Source organism: Centruroides sculpturatus, unplaced genomic scaffold (assembly GCF_000671375.1).
Source record: "Centruroides sculpturatus isolate CEXI.00-Female unplaced genomic scaffold, Cexi_2.0 scaffold1716, whole genome shotgun sequence".
Lineage (NCBI taxonomy): Eukaryota > Metazoa > Arthropoda > Arachnida > Scorpiones > Buthidae > Centruroides > Centruroides sculpturatus.
In genome coordinates, this window is record NW_019385870.1 from 99,671 (window position 1) to 117,943 (window position 18,273).

At 27.4% G+C, this 18,273-nt stretch overlaps 2 protein-coding genes across 5 annotated transcripts in view; one reads left to right on the forward strand and one right to left on the reverse strand.

The window, feature by feature from the left end:
• Nucleotides 1–4,132, forward strand: part of LOC111642651 (tetraspanin-9-like) — a 19,882-nt gene extending 15,750 nt beyond the window's left edge. The window contains exons 1-7 of one of the 4 annotated variants that reach the window (XM_023389020.1): nucleotides 292–521; nucleotides 2,703–2,783; nucleotides 2,867–3,058; nucleotides 3,143–3,217; nucleotides 3,288–3,392; nucleotides 3,460–3,609; nucleotides 3,684–4,132. In XM_023389020.1, coding sequence (XP_023244788.1) covers nucleotides 2,715–2,783; nucleotides 2,867–3,058; nucleotides 3,143–3,217; nucleotides 3,288–3,392; nucleotides 3,460–3,609; nucleotides 3,684–3,833 — 741 coding nt within the window. In that variant the 5' untranslated portion in view covers nucleotides 292–521; nucleotides 2,703–2,714 and the 3' untranslated portion in view covers nucleotides 3,834–4,132. Of the gene's footprint in view, nucleotides 1–291; nucleotides 522–782; nucleotides 1,145–1,765; nucleotides 1,785–2,702; nucleotides 2,784–2,866; nucleotides 3,059–3,142; nucleotides 3,218–3,287; nucleotides 3,393–3,459; nucleotides 3,610–3,683 lie in introns of those variants that run through there. The other 3 variants (XM_023389021.1, XM_023389022.1, XM_023389023.1) reach the window with 3 other exon arrangements.
• The window catches only part of LOC111642655 (UPF0705 protein C11orf49 homolog), a gene marked incomplete at its 5' end in the record, with an annotated part of 28,896 nt that continues 13,549 nt past the window's right edge, over nucleotides 2,927–18,273 (reverse strand). Inside the window, 3 exons of the mRNA XM_023389026.1 lie at nucleotides 2,927–3,065; nucleotides 4,628–4,808; nucleotides 16,094–16,166. Coding sequence (XP_023244794.1) covers nucleotides 4,649–4,808; nucleotides 16,094–16,166 — 233 coding nt within the window. The remainder of the gene's footprint in view (nucleotides 3,066–4,627; nucleotides 4,809–16,093; nucleotides 16,167–18,273) is intronic.

Sequence of the window (18,273 nt, forward strand, 5' to 3'; positions counted from 1 at the left end):
TTTTAAAAAATAATAATATTTTAATAATTATTTTATCATCAGTTTTTAATGTTATGTTTTTGTTTTATAATCCATAATTTAATATATAATTTGTTAAGGAATAAAAAATGTTTTTAATTAAAAATATATATCAGTAAATCTGGATCTGGATGTAGATATTAAAATGTTAATTTTAAAATTCAGCAAATCAAAAGTTTTTTTAAATATTATTATTATTATTATTATTAAACATTTCTTGGATTAAAGTAATAAATCTGTGTAAATTGGATAGTAAACATAATAAACTGTGGTAAACACGATAGTAAATTGTAAAGGTAAAAAAGAAAAGGAAAAAAATCGGTAGAGGTCGCTTTTATATAAGACTCACAAGTGCAGTGCTGTTTCACGTTATAAACAAGGAAGTTTAATACTCGGGTACGTGTAGAAAGTTCCTGTGTATAGAATCGTACGATGTAAGCAAAATATGAATGGATGAAGAAGTATAAATCCAATCGGAACAAATTGAAAGAATATAATCACCTGTAAGTAAACAATATTACTTGAATTAATTAATTTAGTAGATAAATAAATAAATAAATAAAAACGTTTTACTTAAATATATATATATATAATTTTTAAATATAAAAAAAAATGTAGGTGTATTTATATAATACATAGAATTTTAACGTGTAAGAAAGCTTCACGTGAGTTTGCGTTACATGTGACTGAATAACTTAATTTGTATTGTTCTTACCTTTTTTGTTTACCTCTACATTGAATTTTGCTTAACAGAGTGTTTGTATTTTTAAAAGAAAAGGACAATGCTCGATGCATTTCGTGCAGAATCTGAGTGGAGGCGTGAATAGGTGTTCGTCGGAAATCCTACACACAGGTGTGGCCTTTCCAGATCACGTTGTGTATTTTCGTTTATATTATCGATAACAAGTCGTATCCATCTTATAAAATCGGTTTTATGAATCGAGACGTATTCGATGTGTGTTTCTGTTTGTCGATTACTTTACTATATCGCATTTAACCTTCCTGCGGGTCAACAGATGTTAAAGTGGGTGGTGAAACGTCCCTGGGTTATACCGAGATGTCAGTCATAAGGTTATCTGAGGTTCTCAAGGACGTCTAACAGGTCAACGAAATAAAATTCTGAACGGTAACCTTCATTTTAAAACTAACTCTTCGGTTATTTTAACAGTTGTTTCTGTGTTAAATTCAATTTATTCTTTAATTGGCGACAACAGTCGGGGTGATATTTTTCTTTAATTTTATAAGAAAATAACAATTTCATTTAGCTACTTTCTTATAGTTTATTGTATCCTTGACAAATCGTTACTCTCCGGGAGACATTCAGTGACAATCACTTACGAGTACAAAAGTAATTTCAATTTATGGGTCAAATTATTATTAAAATTTTTGATGTATTGTGTTTCGAACAATTTCTGACTGCTTAAGTAATTGTTTATTTTAGAATTTATATAATTTATGTAGTCATAATCGTCATCGTTAAATATGTATTTACCTTCGACAGGAATTCCTCAATTGTAGTGTCATGTTTAAGATTGAAATCTTGGCCTACGTTTTTAGTTAATAAATGATTTTGCTTAATACAAACCAGAAACTTCGCACTGCTTATTTGTAGTTTTATTCTATTTCTGATCAGACACAACACTATAAAAAAGTAATTGAAACTCCAAGCGATTGCCGAAGGGAAAGTTTATGAGACTAAGGTTTAATTATAGTTTATACGTCTTCTATTTTTGTTTATTCTTGTGTTTTCTGACTGCTTTAAAAAAGTAAGTACTGTACCTTTTAAGAATTGTTCATTTCTAATCGAATATGCATTTTAATTGAGTATAAATCACATAAAAATATGTCACGCTTTTTATTTTTAATACGTAAAAATATATAAATTTTTATTTCAATTGAATAAAGACCTTGAATTTAGAAATAAAATATATCTACAAAGCTAACTCTAAACGCCCAAGAAAATTGATTATTGTCATATCCTGTCGTAAAAAATCTTTAGCAGAGAAATTACTTTTATAATTCTAATAAACTTTTAAAAATTTATTGTTAATAAATTAAAGAAATATTATTTAGAGTAAGTGTTACATAAAGACCGATTTCTGTAAATAACCGAGAGTGTTGTGATAACATGTGTATTTTAAATCGAAAATGGGACATAAATATTATATATAGACCTATATATAAGCTAAGTATCATCAGTTTTGATTATTTTAAATTTAATAGAATAACTATTTTGATTATTTAAGCACGAATGAAATCAATTAAATTTGTATTAATTATGTAAAATATGTTAAATCGGTAACCGTTGTTTCCTGAATGATATTTTTAGATTTAAAAAAAATAGCTTGAAGTGAATTTCATGGAGAATTTAGAAGTTCGTCGACCGATTTAGATTTACTTCTTTAGCACGAGACAGATAATTAAAAATCTGTATTTATTTATGTTTTATAACGTTATTTATTTGTTTATAATTCTCTTTATATATTACATGCGATTAAAGAAAACTTATGTTGCAACAATATAGATGAATTGTAAAATTTATAAATGCAAATAAATTGTTTAATAAATTATAAATATTAATTACAAGATATATTTTTGGGGGCTTTTTTTTCAATAATAAGCGGTATTAAAAATATTATTTTCATCCTTTTGAATATTTATAATTTAAATAATTTTACTTACAGGTATTTCAGTTAATGAAAATGGGTAGATCAGGATATACATGTATCCGCCATTCACTTTGCATAATTAATTTGCTCTTTTGGGTAAGTGGAAAACTTGTTTTGATTATTATTATTATTATCGTTATTGTATTTATATGGCAATATTTAAGTAATTGAAATTTTAGGTGGTCGGTTGTGGAATGCTTGGAATTGGAATTTGGTTACATATAGTTTATGGCGGATACGCTACTTTATTGCCATCCTACCAAATAATTAGTGCTGGTAGCTTATCAATAGCATCCGGAATAATTACGTTTATTGTCGGTTTTCTTGGATGTTGCGGTTCCTGGTTCCAAAATAAATGCCTTTTAGTTTCGGTAAGATCTGAAATTTAAAGAAAATTTATGTTTAAAATATTATTATTTTCGTTTAAAAAACATATATATTATTTTGAATTGCAGTATTTTATATTAGTAATATTAATTTTTCTACTTGAATTTACCGCTGGAACACTTGGGTTTATATACAGAAAACACGTGAGTAGTTTATATATATATTATTAATATTATTAATTATTTAAGAAATTAATCATGGGCTAACATTTAGGTAGGTGAAACGCTTAGAGACGAATTATTAATGGGTATTCAAGAAAAGTACAAAGTGAATGATGTTAATGGTTTAACAGAAGCATGGGATCATATTCAATTAAAGGTAAATTGAATTAAAAATTTATTAATTTAATTATGAAATTATAATATGTATTTTTAAAAATATATAGTTTGAATGTTGCGGAGTTAATGGAATTAATGATTGGTATAATATCAATGCATGGCCCGAAAAAACTTGGGTGCCAACATCTTGTTGCATTGAAGCGTATAAAAATGAAACTTGTGGCATGAGAAATGAAACAGAAATATGGCACAATCAGGTTGGTATATTAAAGTTAAGGAGAAATATATTTAAAATATCCAAAATTAATTAATTACTTTTTAATGGTGACAGGGTTGTTATCAGAGGATGCACATGTGGTTAATGGAACAATTGTACATAGTTGCAATTATATGTATGTTGTTTGCATTTATTCAGCTATTTGGATTAATATCAGCTATGTTATTAGTATGCAGAATAAATGAAAAAAGATACGAAAGATGATTAACAACATGAAAATTTGAAAGAATTTTAATATATTAAAATATCACTAATTGTTAACAAGGCATATTTTTGTATGAATTGTTTGTTTTAAAATATTTATATAACAAATAAATTTGTATTAATTATCATCCAATTTGAATATTTGTTTAAAGTAAATTTTACATAATCAAAATCAAAACTTTTGTACGTTTGAAAAATAAGGAAATGTATGTTTAGTCTGATAATAAATAGAAATTACTTTTAAATATTTTATCAACCATCAAAAGGAAAATAATGTTTATAAATTATAATAAAAGTACTGCTGATTACAACGTTTTTAATAAATAATTAATTTGTTTATCAATGGATTGTATTTAGTATATTTAATTATTGCAATAAGATTAAAACATTTATTATAATTAATTTTGCAATATTAAATAATAATACAAATACAGTATTTATACATTAATTCAAAATTCATAAGGAATAATAAATATCCTTTATGATTTTTCACATAATGTGAATGTTTCCTTTCTGAATAATTTCTATATTTTATGAATAATTATTAGATATAAATTTACGTAATTATTTAAATATTTAAAATAATTAATACATATAAATAATTATTTATAAAGAACTGACTAGTTACAAATATCTTGCAAAAAAACAAAATTTTGTTTTTATTTCTAGTGAATTCCGACTATTACGTAAGTCAGAATTCACTACTTTTAATAAATTTTTATATTAAAACATAGAATATTTCAGTATAGAAATTTTATAGCATTCAAAATAAAACAAGAATCAAAATTACATACGAATCAATGCAATATTTATTTTTATTGAGAGTGATGTCTTGTACTAGATAATCTTTTGTTAATATGGGTCGCTGATTTCGAACGCATGGCAGAAGTTTTGACATCGGAGTCAGTTAATTTGACAGGTAAAGAATGAAGACTGCTGGATAAATGACTGGCATGTCCAAGGCAACTGACAGGTCTGCAAATATTCAATTTGGATCGATAAATATTTATGTTTTTTCTTTTATTAAAAAGAAAAAATATGTTTCATTTAAAAAATATACCAATACACCAAGATTAATGGAATAGAAATTATGACTTTTTTAAAATATTACATTCGCATTTTCCTCAATTTAAGATAATTTTTAAAATAATAATAATATAAAAATCGAATATACCACATAAAAAGTCATATTTACTGACATAGATACAATATACTTAAAATTACATATATATAGGCTATATATATGTGTAAGTCAAAATATATATAATAATATATCAATGTCCGTGAGTCCAGAAAAAACACCGTGCGGTTCCTCAATCATTCCTAAAACCCACTCCTTTTAAACTTAATCTGGAGCAATTTATTGTAAATACTCGGGTCAATAAATGTACATTTTAGGTACCAAGACTATTGTTTCTATCACCCTCTTTCAACCCAACCTCACTAATTCCTCACCTCCTCAAAAGCCCGAAAAAAATTTGTTTTGCTCTTTAAAATACAAAGATTTTTCTCCTCAAAAATAATTAAGGCAGTTCATTCGAGTTCTTCTGATGCCATATGTACAGTACAAAGTTATTCATTTTATTCGTCCTGGATTTCCAGAATCGTTCTGTCTGTATCTATTTAGCTCTTCCATCCTGTCAGCAACAGGTTAGCAATAAAAAACGATTTAGCCTATTTTCGGAAATAGTTTTTTAGTCTATTCGCGTTGTTCCTTTTCGGACCAAATTACTTATTTGGAAATTTATTATTGTGATGATCTAGGTTTTACGACTCTATTATTTTATCTACTTAATACTTATTTAGTTGTTTATAATAAATTTAATTAAGAATTTTTAACCTAACCAATATGTTGGTTAGACTTAAAGCGGGGAGGGGAAAATACATTTCCGTTCGAAAATAGTCATTGTCAAAGGATATGACAAAGAATATGATACGTCGACATAACGGAAATTCATCTAAACCGAATGGAAGAAATAGAAAAAAACTCCAAATTTGGCTCTCTCGTGGACTGTTGAGAACTACAGATGCCCAATTTCGATGGCTATTCAACTGTTTTGCTGAATTTTATCGGTCTATTTTTTTATCAGTTTATTACTATTACTTTCATTTAATCACCTGATCTAGAAAAAATTGCGTAAATATCATAGTCATGATGTCAAAACGATATTCTATTTGACTTCATCTAACATATGTACTAATATTTATTCATGACTTAGATTTTTTTTTAAATATTAATGGTGAGTATTATTTTTAACATTATATAGTATATGATGCCTCGGACATAAAACACTATTTTTTTGTTTTTAAATATAAAACAGTAAAGACTACAAAAAATGTTTAAAATAAGTATGAAAAGTGGAAAAAAACCGATTTATTTTCTAATAATTAAAGTTCTTTTACTTGAAACTAACGCTATAATTTTAAAAATATAATCTGATCTTTTCACAGGATGCTTAACGAAGAACCTCAATACAATATTGCAATTATGATATCAGTGACATTTAACATATTTATTAAATACTTTATTAACATTTACATATTTGAAATGAGTGCACACGCAAGACTGGTAAACAGGAAACTATTTTTTGACATATATAAAACAGAATTTTGTAGTCTCATTTGTTGCTTAGTTACGATCATTTCCCTCTGAGTTGAGAGACTTTTGTAATTAGGGAAATTCTTTCTTCAAAAATAGTGAAGTCATGATGCGTGATAACTTTATATTAAACTTACCGCAAATCATGACTTTACTGTTTTTTTGAAGAAGGAAAACTTCCCTAAGTACACAAAGTTCCTCAATTTACAGAGAAGTGGTCGCTTATAGATCGTTAGTAAGCAATAAGCGAAACTGTAGATTTATGACATAACGATGAGCATACTTTTATTTTCTATGATTTTAATAAAGTTTCTTCCTGTGTACCGTACGTATTGCAGAAAGATAAATTCTAATATTTAACAAATTATGTTAAACGTCAAAGGTATATCGGGATAAAAATATTTTATTTAATTTTTTAGCAAGTTGTCCTATATTTTCATTGTTTTTATATTTAAGAATAAAGATTTTACAAAATAGTTGTATATATATGTTTTTTTCCCCTAATACTGTAGTCATTTTCAATTGTTAATACCAGTTTTTGAAACAAGAAAAATATTAATAGATTTTTCATGGTCAGTCGAATGAATCACGTTTTCCTCCATTTTTTGAAGAAAATATTTATATACTAATCATAATGACAGATTACTTACCACTCATTTTGTAATGTCTGTTGTTTCCATTCACCAGATGGCGTTAAAACAATAGGCGGTGTTTTCTACGGTGGTGTTTTCTACAATACAGTCAGTGGCTAGCCTTTGTATTCAACACTAACATTACAGTGATTCTTATATTTATTAGGATTTAATTTTTAAATAAAAACCAAATTTAAGGCTAGATTGTTTACAAACAAAGCAAACTTTTCATAAAACATCCTCATCCTCAAAATTAAGATTTTTTTGCCATTTTCTAATAATTAAAAATATAAAAACATGTTTTTAAATAAAATATCATAACAGATGACGCCACCAAATGTTGCCGGGAAAGTTAAGCAACTCGTTGCTAAATAAATTGTATAATTGTGTAGGTTATATTGCACTGTCTTTTTAAACTAGAAAATAAGATTGGCTTTTCATGCACAGGGTGTATCCAAGGGGTGAGTAATTTCTTTAATCTGGAATGGAAAGAAATGTAATAAGTGAAACAACCAGAAACTGGAAATCACTACTTAGTCAGCGACAATTACAGCAAGTCTACTGTACACCTACAATACTACAACTTGGTGATTTTGCTAAAAACGTTAGTGGATTATCCTGTTGCTGATTGTATTTCATTAATAGCTACCAATAATTTAATTTTCTTTTACCGGAAACAATCTAGTCTGATCTGGCGAGTAATTGCTTTAGCATTTACTAGTATGAACAACACCACATAAATTATGATATGCTGTAATTATTACGTTTTGTTTTCAATAAAAAATTAAATTAAAAATAGCGTTTATACAAAAAAAAAGTAAGTTTAAAACTTTTTACTCTGACAAGAATCCATATCAATATGCTATATGCAGCATTTATAAGAGAACATTTTCATTTAAAACACCCAATTCAAACTCCCGAAAACATCTAAAAGAATCCAGCAACGAATTGCGTTTGCTTTTCCGGCAAGAAAGTTAACAATATTATGAAATTTTATTAAAATCTTAATAATAAAAAAAAGCTTTATTTTGAGGGTAGAGACGAGTTTTAATTTTTTTAAATTGTAAATGCTAATAACGAGTAAAATCTTCATGAAGTTCGACACACTCAGATACGGCACGTGTTCCTATCTCCACACTCCTTCGACCTTTAACCACCAAAATTTAATACCATCGATCCTCCTAATACACAAATCTCCTGCAAAATTTCAGAAAATTTTGACTAAAAGACACAGAAGTTATTAAGCTTCAAAGAGAGTGAACAAAATCATGCCCCCCACATATACATATAGAAAATTTAAAAAAAAAAACAATTTTTTTTTTGAATTTCTCGGCGTTTCAAGGTCTCCTGAGTCCAAAATGTAAAACTTAGATGGTCACTTTTTGACCAATTGTCATACTGTACTTTCCCGCTGTTATATTTAACAGCCAGGAAAGTAACAAAAAGGCACAAAAATTTTAATTAAAAAACTCAGGCGTAGAAATAATTTAGGAATGTTTATTGCTCTAAATAAAATTATCGGGTCGGTTGTATATGTTGTAACTGTAAATATTTCAAATGAAATTAAAAGTTGTAGATATGTAATGAATGTCTCAATGATTATCTCCATTTTTGTATGAGTAAACATTAAATATGACATTTCTTTTGTACTGTACTTAAAATAAATCCTTTCAGAATAAATTTGGATTACTTAAAAAATTTTTTTCTTTTACACAAATTCTAGTTTAATTTTTTTTTCAAATTATTTAATAAAAAAAACTTTCTTTCCACATGACCAACGACTTTACATTTATTGTATCAATAGATAATGTTTTAAAAAACAGGTTATTTAAAACTTTTAGGCACTTTTCTCTCGCTTTCTGGCTTATCCTTTATTCTGTACAATTCCTTAGAGCTGGAGCAGAAATTTTCTGAATTTAAACCATGCTTTTCCTTAGCGCTCTCAGAACCAGTCGAGCAGCTAATTTATCAATTCATATTAAAGAAAATATTGATTTTTAAAATAAGAGGAAAACACTTATAATATTTGCTTGTATGTCTGAAATTGGAAGGCGAAAGCAAAGGTCCTTTCAAGAATCCAACGTTTAGGAATAAATTGAAATCCTAGTATTAGCTATGGAAGCTAGCTGCTAATTGTTTAGTTTGCTTGTATTCCATTATGTGTTTATTATTAACAATTTACAAGAAGCTTTTATAAATTATATAACCGTGTGCAATTATAGATATTCTATCTCTAAGAATCTAATATTAATAGAAAATTTAATTATTAAATTAATTAAATTGAAGGAAATTAATGAAAAATTAAAATGAAAAGAAATAGAAAAGTCAAATCATCAGTAATTGCGATTATAGTTTTAAATGTTGATAAATATCATGTATTTTGTTAACCGAAATAAATTCCTTAACATTTATGGAAAATTGAAAGCCACTTAATGCAATTTTCTACTCTCCTATAATTTGTCAAGCAAATATTTTCTGAAGCATTGATTTTTTCATAAAAATCCTATTAAAATATTCTTTACTTTCATCTCTTCTTAGCAAATATGCAAGTGAAAATATTTATTCCTCTTTCTGTAAAGATACTTAGTAAATACAGGTAGTAACTTTTTAGAATTTGCTAGATTAGTCACGAAGATTTGGTTAATTTGGAAGTCTAATATAATAAACGAACTGCTTATAGTGAAAATAATTCAATAAGATCAAGTCGATTTAGTAGATGGTAAAGAGGATCGATTTCTAAATTACAGTCAGCTTTGAGAAAACATTCAAAGTTCCGATTATCGGAATATTTAAAAAAAAAAAAAAAAGTGTTACTCCTCGTTTTTATAACAAATTTATATCAGAAAATATCAATATATCGCGACACAGAATTTTTATCATAGAAGCTAAAAATAGAACTAAATATAAACTAGAAAGATACAGTACATTTGTTAAAATATAATAGAGAATTATGATCTAACAGATTTTTCATCGCAGATCTATAAAAGCATATTTCGACTATACTACTTTGTTCCTTTCAAATGTCACTTGTTAAAGAGGAGCAAAAATCAGAACCCTGAAAGGTGGATGGCATAATTGCTCTTTGGTTATTTGAATAAAAATATATACCCAAGTTAAAATTTATAAGTGTGAAATTAAGATGGAAAAAGGATAATATTTACAATAATGGTTTAAAATATAATACGTAGCCTATCATGGATTTTAGATTTTTAAAAATTTTTTAGCAAAAAAATCCAGTAACGAGTTGCCTAACTTTCCCGGCAACATTTGGTGGCGCCATTTATTATATTTTATTTTAAAAGATTTTTATATTTTTAACTATTATAAAATGGCAAAAAGCTTCATTTTCAAGGTAGGGATGAGTCATTAATTCCGATCCTATTGGAGATATACACGACCCTTATTATATCTCCACTCCCTCGATCTTTAATCACCAAAATTTAATAGCATCAATCTTCCCTAATAAACAATTAATGATCGAGGGAGTAGGGAGATAAAGAAAGGCGTGTGTATCTCCAGTAGGGTCGGACTTCATGATGATTTTACTCGTTTTAAGCGTTTACAATTTTTTAATAAAATATCCCTACCCTCAAAATTAAGTTTTTCGCCATTTTATAATTAAAAATATAGAAAGTTTGTTTTAATAAAATATCGTAACAAATGGCGCCATCAAATGTTACTGGGAAAGTTAAGTAACTCGTTGCTGGATTTTTATTAACTGTTGTGAATAAAAAACTGTCAGTAGTTACAGAATAAATTTGACATTATTTCTAAATACTTGTACTAATTTAAAAAATGACTACTACTCCCTATCAGAACTACTGAGAGGAGAGAGATAGAGACATTTCTGTAGGTTAGGAGTAAAGTTGGGGATCGTAGTTCCAATTCCTATAAATTAATGTTAGTTTTACCAAGAAAAATTTAAAATATTTGTGAGTTGCTTGTTCGGATTTGGTCATGGATTCCCCAGAGCCTTAGGCGGATTTTCTAATCGATTATGTTAAGGGGCATACGGCCACCTGTCTAATCATATTAAAGCTCGAAAGTCTGAATGTTGCTAATTTTTTTTTATATTAAATTTTATAATAGAAATGTCAAACAGTGTTTACAAAGTTTAATCAGTTAATTGAATAATATTACATCTATAGAAAGGTCAGTACACAATAATAGTTATAACAAAAGGCGGTACTTTTCTATGTCTTTTGATAACATTTCTTATTGTATCCTAATGATGTAGAATACTTAGAGAATTTTATAGAAAAAAAAAAAAAACAATTAGAAATTTCAACTAGGTAAGGGTCGCTAGTTACTTGGGTATAAAATTCCGGAAAATGACTTTTTTCCGAAAGATACTGGGAGCTTCAATTCCAAGACATGCAATAGATGTGTATTTTTACTCTGCCAGGACAAAAATATATTTTAAATGTGGAAAAGAAAAAGACAAAAAGATACTTCATTGTAAACAGTTTATTTGGAATAAAGTCCTCCTGTTTATAGATGGCAACCGGAAAAATCGGGACATCTGGCAACGCTACAATTAGATCCAAAAAATAAATAAAAAAAAATTACTGTCTCTACACTAAAACAAAATAAAACACCACTTTATGAAAATAATCACCGAAATTATATTTTCTGGAATTCATTGTAATATATAGGCCTATATAAATCACATAAACACTTATATACTGTATATCCTAGGGGCATAGGCTATATAAATAGGAAGAATTAAAAATGTTAGCCTATACAGTATTTATGAAAGTTAGAAAAGTACAGACTGTTTAAAATGTTCATTCAAACGAATACAAATTACAAAAAGGTATACAATATTACAATAATACTAATGATTTCTTTTACATAATTAACTGCATTTTAAATTTTTTTGAGCAATTAAGTTACAAATATTTCTGTAATTACAGAAACAGCTTTTCACTTTACACAAATTACGAAATGAACTTCCAATTACCAAACTGAACAACAATGATTTACTTAATAGTCAAACCATACAATATATATTTAGTCTTCATCAGATATGCCCTAAATAAAACTTTTTATACTAAATGTTTTCTAACAGTTTCTATATTTATTTCTTTATATTTCATTAATATGTAATAATAATATAAAAATAGCCTATCTATGATTTGTGGTTATCATCCAACAAATTTAACACAAAGAATAGAAAGGATAGAAAGTAATACTATAATCTAGATGGACAGAAATAGTAAGAGAATCTTCTACTTTCCTAATGAAGTTTCTTTTCTATGTTACTATCTTCGTCTGTTCACAGTTTTTATCCTCTTCTCCAGATCGTTTAAGCTGCCAAAGAAGTTATCAATACCATCGCTGCAGGATCGAAATTATCAGAAAAATCAAGCAAAAGAAGTAATAATTAAAGAGTATGATTTTCTTTCCTTATATTAGTTTTAAAGTTATGCTTTAATTGAACTTTATATTATGATGGAACGTCTTCAATAGAATGATGAAGTGAGACTTAATTATTAATTGTCAAATTCGTTTGTTACTTTAAAGCACATGAATAGTAAATAAATTAAATATTTTCGAAATTTCATTCAAAAGAAATTGATTATGGTAACCAGTTTTCAATATAATTTTTATCTGTAAAACATAAGTATTCTTGAAAAACTAAAACTGCCGAAATGATCGATATTCTACAAACAGATGGAGTATTTTGGGAAATAAGATAGAAATTTACTACTCTTTAATTTATTTTATAAATTAAATCATTTCTTCGGCTATAACGTTATTCTATAAGCATGGTTTTTCCATTTTACTTATCTTATTGTAACCTTATTAATCACGATTTTTCCTGAAATTTCTTAGATTATACCGGCATATATAATTTAAAATAATTTTTAATTTTAATAATATATAACTTAAACATTGCTAACGTACGAGGAAGGCAAGTGTAAAATATCTGAAAATGTATGGTATTAAATCTAATTTTTTTTCTGCAACTGCAGAAAAAGTGTGGTTGTACTCTGAATTTAAATACTAAAACTCCTATTCTTACAAATATAGAATCGCAATCTTCCATTTTTGTAAAATATTGACGAGTGCTTCTCTTGATATATTTTAAAATTCTAATTATCGTATCTATTCTCGTTCTGCCTTCATAAAAAGAAAATTTACTGATGTTATGTTTCAAAATAATGTCTTTTAAGTTAGCAAATTATTAAAGCTAATTATTATAAAATTATGCAGTAAATTTACCAACATATTTGAATTACATTAATGTAATGTTATTACTGTATATTAAATATAAAAAATCTGAATTTCTGATATGCTAGCAAGTTTGATAATAACGATGTTTGTTTCAGTATTTAAGAAAGAAATAGGACTTCAATCTATCTAAATTCAAGAAAAAAATTCCAACAACGAGTTGTGTAACTTTTCCGGAATAAAGGTAGAATTGTATGTAGCACCATCTGTAATGATATTTTATTTAAAAAGTTTTATATTATTAATTACTGTATTATAAAATGGTAAAAAGATTAATTTTGAGAGTAGAGATGAGTTTAATATAAAAGAAAAAAATCTATAAATGCTAATAACGAGTAAAATCTTCCTTAAGTTCGACCCCACTCCAGATACGACAGGTGACCCTCCTCTATCTCCCCACTCCCTCTATCTTTTACCACCAAAATTTAATAGCACCAATGCCCCTACTCCACAGACCTTCCTGCAACATTTCAGAAATTTTAGACAAAAGGAACAGGCATTATTAAGCTTCAAAGTGAATGAACAAAACATTGCCCCCCCACATACTATAATATATAGAAAAAATACAGAAAAATATAATTATATATATATATATANGTCAAATTACTTTTCCAAGATTTTTACACTTCTGGGCTCGAGAAACTTGAAAAGTCGAAATATATATATATTTCGACTTTTCAAGTTTCTCGAGCCCAGAAGTGTAAAAATCTTGGAAAAGTAATTTGACCAATTGCCATATTTTCCCTCTGTTATGTAATTTATTTAAAACTCTGTATTGTATTTATTTAAAACGGATTATAATTAGAAGTATTTAATATAAATTTATAATTTTTTAATGCTTTCACAAGTATTTATTTCTGCTACCAGTTTTGGATAAGAATCTTAAAACATAATTAACAGTATAGGCATGTATAATACAAACTTAAATAAACAGAATAAAATATAAATATTTCTTGATATATAAAAACCGACAACATGAAATGATATAAATAAAATAATTAAATTACAAAATATTAGATAATTTGTGTAAACATGGAGGATCACAAGTTATAAATAAAGGCATCGTACAGTTTTTGTCAACATATAACGAAATTCCATGCGACAACTAACAAATATACTGTAGTTCATTATTTTCTTTTATGTTTACAGAATAGGCTACAAGTCATGAATTTTCTGTTGTTTGTTGATAATGGTATTTGGGACCCATTGAGAATTAGGAAAAAGGAAGCACGTGCCTCAAGTGCTCCAATGTATGGGCGCATTACAATACATTGTATGGGCGCATTACAATGGGCGCATTAGTCTTACAGTACATGAAAATTCATAAAATATTAGTAAGCAACAGTTGTGTTTAATGTATAGAGAAAAATATATAAAATTCCTCTGTCAATTTTTAGAGCATTGAAATGACTTTCATTACTAGTAATGTTTTCATAAAATATTCTTATAATCAGTAAATTTATATAATTTGGTAGTTTCAGGTGGGTAATTGGAAAATATCGGTTGCGACTGAGAAGAAATGAGGATAATTTACATCTGACTCATTTACCAACAGGGATAATATATAGAAAAGATTCGTCAGTATTCGCGTGGTCTTCTCTGAAAATAAATGTAAATTTTGGATGTCTTTATTAATAAACATTTTTAAAATCACTGAAACATTGAGTGCAACTATACATACTACAGTAAAGAAAAAAAAAAAGCAATATTTTATGTCTCAATATCTTCAACACTTGTAACACGCAGCAAATTTTTTATAAATATTGGACATGTGCAAATTATATTATAACTTGTATTACACCATTGCACATACATTTAAATAGAAACAGGTCTGAAAAAGACAAAGTTATATATACGCTTTAAAAGAAAGTTTAAATATTGTTGAAAATAAAAAGTATGTCAAGGATGATTCTGAAGTGTTTTAAATCATGATAAAAAAAATGCTTAATTAATTTTTAGTGTAGAATATTGTTCCTCAAACTACAATGAAACATTGAAGTTTGAGGAACAATATTCTACATTAATATTTCTTAATTCTTAATTTTACACTCAAGATTATCAAATAATTTTATTTGTATGTTCTATACCAGCGTTTCTCAAAGTGGGCGATAACGCCCCCTTGTGGGCGCTGGAGGCTTTCAGGGGGGCAGTAGAAGGCTCAAAGAGAATTGGGGGGCGTTAAGGAAATATAGAGGGGCGACGGCAGACAAATTCTATATATACAAATTCGACGGAATATATATAAAATGTTGACATTTTATATATTTTTTATTTTTTATTGAAGATCACAACTTGAATATTTGTAACACATTGACTTTTATTTTAGCTCAGCGTTTCTCAAAGTAAGCAATAACGCCCCCTTCTGGCGCGATGAATAGATCTATGATAGAGGCAGGGTATTGAACGGTGACCAAAGGCAAAATTGGGGCTGATAAGAGGAAACATTGCATTTAATGGTTTCCAGATGATGAGAACAATGTACAGTAAGGGCACAAAGTGTGAGATTCATAGAAAAGTTTTCCTAAGAATATTTCCAATCCTTTTCTCATACAAGAGAAAATGGGTTAGGGGGCGTTGGGTATAACTTTATGGAACAAAGGGGGCGGTGGATCGAAAAAGTTTGAGAATCACTGTTCTATACATTTGAAGAAACTGTACACTAAATATTTCAGTATTTAACCCAGAGTTGTTTAATACGACTAGCATAATTTCTATTCCTAACACTTCATTCTTATCATATCTAAATAATACAATATATAGCCTACAACTGAAATATAAATTTTTCAACTTACCTTGGTCTTGATATGGTCCCAATTGGTATTTTCGAATCTGTTCTTTCAATTAGAGATGGCAGAGGTAATTTTCCTAAAATAAATTAATACAGCTTATTATATTAAACTATACTTAGGTACAGTACTTAAACTGTAATTCCGTAAACAGCTGCGATAATTTCATTGTACGCACAGCATTATGTATATCATAGTAGCAATATCTTCTCTAGTTTTACCAAAATTAAAATTTACAATTATAACAAAAAAACTCTAGCAACGAAATGCGCAACTTTCCCAGATGTTATGAGATTTTGTTATAAAAACTTTCTATATTTTTAATTAATATAAAATAGCAAAACGCTTAATTTTGAGGATAGAGATGATTTTTATAACAAATTTGTAAATGCTAACAAGTAAAAAATCTTCATTAATTCCGACCCCACGCGAGATATTACATCCTCTATCTCTCCATCCCCTCGACATTTCCTAACTAAAATTTAATTGCAACAATGTCTCTTTTATATATATATAACCGTGCCAAATTTAGTTTCTTAATCTTCACCCCATTCTGAGATATTAAACGACTCACGCGAATTCTATTGTCTTTTTTGGGATTCAGGAGATCTCAAAATGTGAGCAAAAAACTCGGAGGGCGAAATTTGCACACGATTTTAATACTTTCACTTGTTATGTATAAGTTACATAACAGCCGGAAAAGTAAAACAGAAATTGAATGTATTATCCCCGATTTCACAATACAATAACCATTTCAATAAATCTTCAACTCATAAGGATTATATAAATATTCGTTTCTGTGTAACAATTCAATAAAATGCATAAAAATTACAGGCATTTTATGTATTTTATAGACTTATTATGCGATGATATTCTGGTCGAAATGAAAACTCAGTACACACTGACCACACATAATATTGTGGCACCATTAAATACCGAAACTTGACCAGAAAGCCACCTTAGCGATTTGATAAATTAGTTTATAGAAAAGTTAGCAGATTAACATTCCACGACGAGAGAACATCAATTAATTGGATGATCAATACAGTACTATCGTGATGGCATCTATTTTAAAATAATTAATTTACTGATTAGATGTCAACTGTTAATTTTCTTTTTCGGTCGAAATCAGTTATCTTTTTTACAGAAACAAAAAGTTTTATATTAAAACAGAATTTCTTCTGTCCATAAAAACGTATTCAACTTGACTTACACTACAATTTTATGTAAATAATGCAGCATTGGAGTATTACTAAATACTTATCGATCCAAGAAAAAGGTGTGAATAAAAATTCATGATTCTAGCGATAAGCTTTTAAAAAATCAATGTGAAGATTTACTAAAGATTTTTCACAATGGTAACAAAATATCTGTTGGATATTTTAATAAAATCTTTTCGCTGTTATAACTAATAAGAATTTAGTAAAACGACGTCTTTTCATTATGCAGTCACATTCGACTCATGCTTGAAAAAAATTGCTGGAGAATTTTTAATTAGTTAGTTGTTTACTTTGGGTAATTAAACTGCCTTAGTAAAATCTAAAAAGACTAAAAAAATCCTTTTTTTTAGATTTCAGCTGGATGTGATTATCCATGAAATATATCATTACAAACATTTTTACTAAAATAAATTTAAAATCAAGTGTTGTAAACACAGTGGAAAGAATTTAATATGTTTTCAAATCAATATTTAGAAAACTATCTTTCTAAATATTGGTTTTATTAGAATTTAAAAATCATTATTAAATACGAGCAATTATCTATTGTAATATCGCCACAATGCCGGGCTACAATTTTTGATCATATTTTTAATTTATTAACTTAAAATATATGCACTCCACCTCAAATTGTTAGTGGCTTGCCTCTATATATCATACTTTTCCTTTAACAATAAAGTCGTGCCGGTTACCTATCTAACACCTTCGAGGGAAAATTTTTAAAATTTAAATAACATGATTTCCATTTTGAACAGAAGTTTATATCAGTTAATTTGTGCCTCCTGCCCGAAACTTTCCATATTTGGTCTCGTCTTTCATCTATCTAACTTCGTTCTCGAGATTAAGGAAAGACAGACAGACTGACGGACGGACGAGAGTAGGAATTTATATGTCTAAAATTTTTTCAAATTGCAATTATACAATGAATTAAATAAATATTATTATTATATTTGTTTATTATAATTTGTA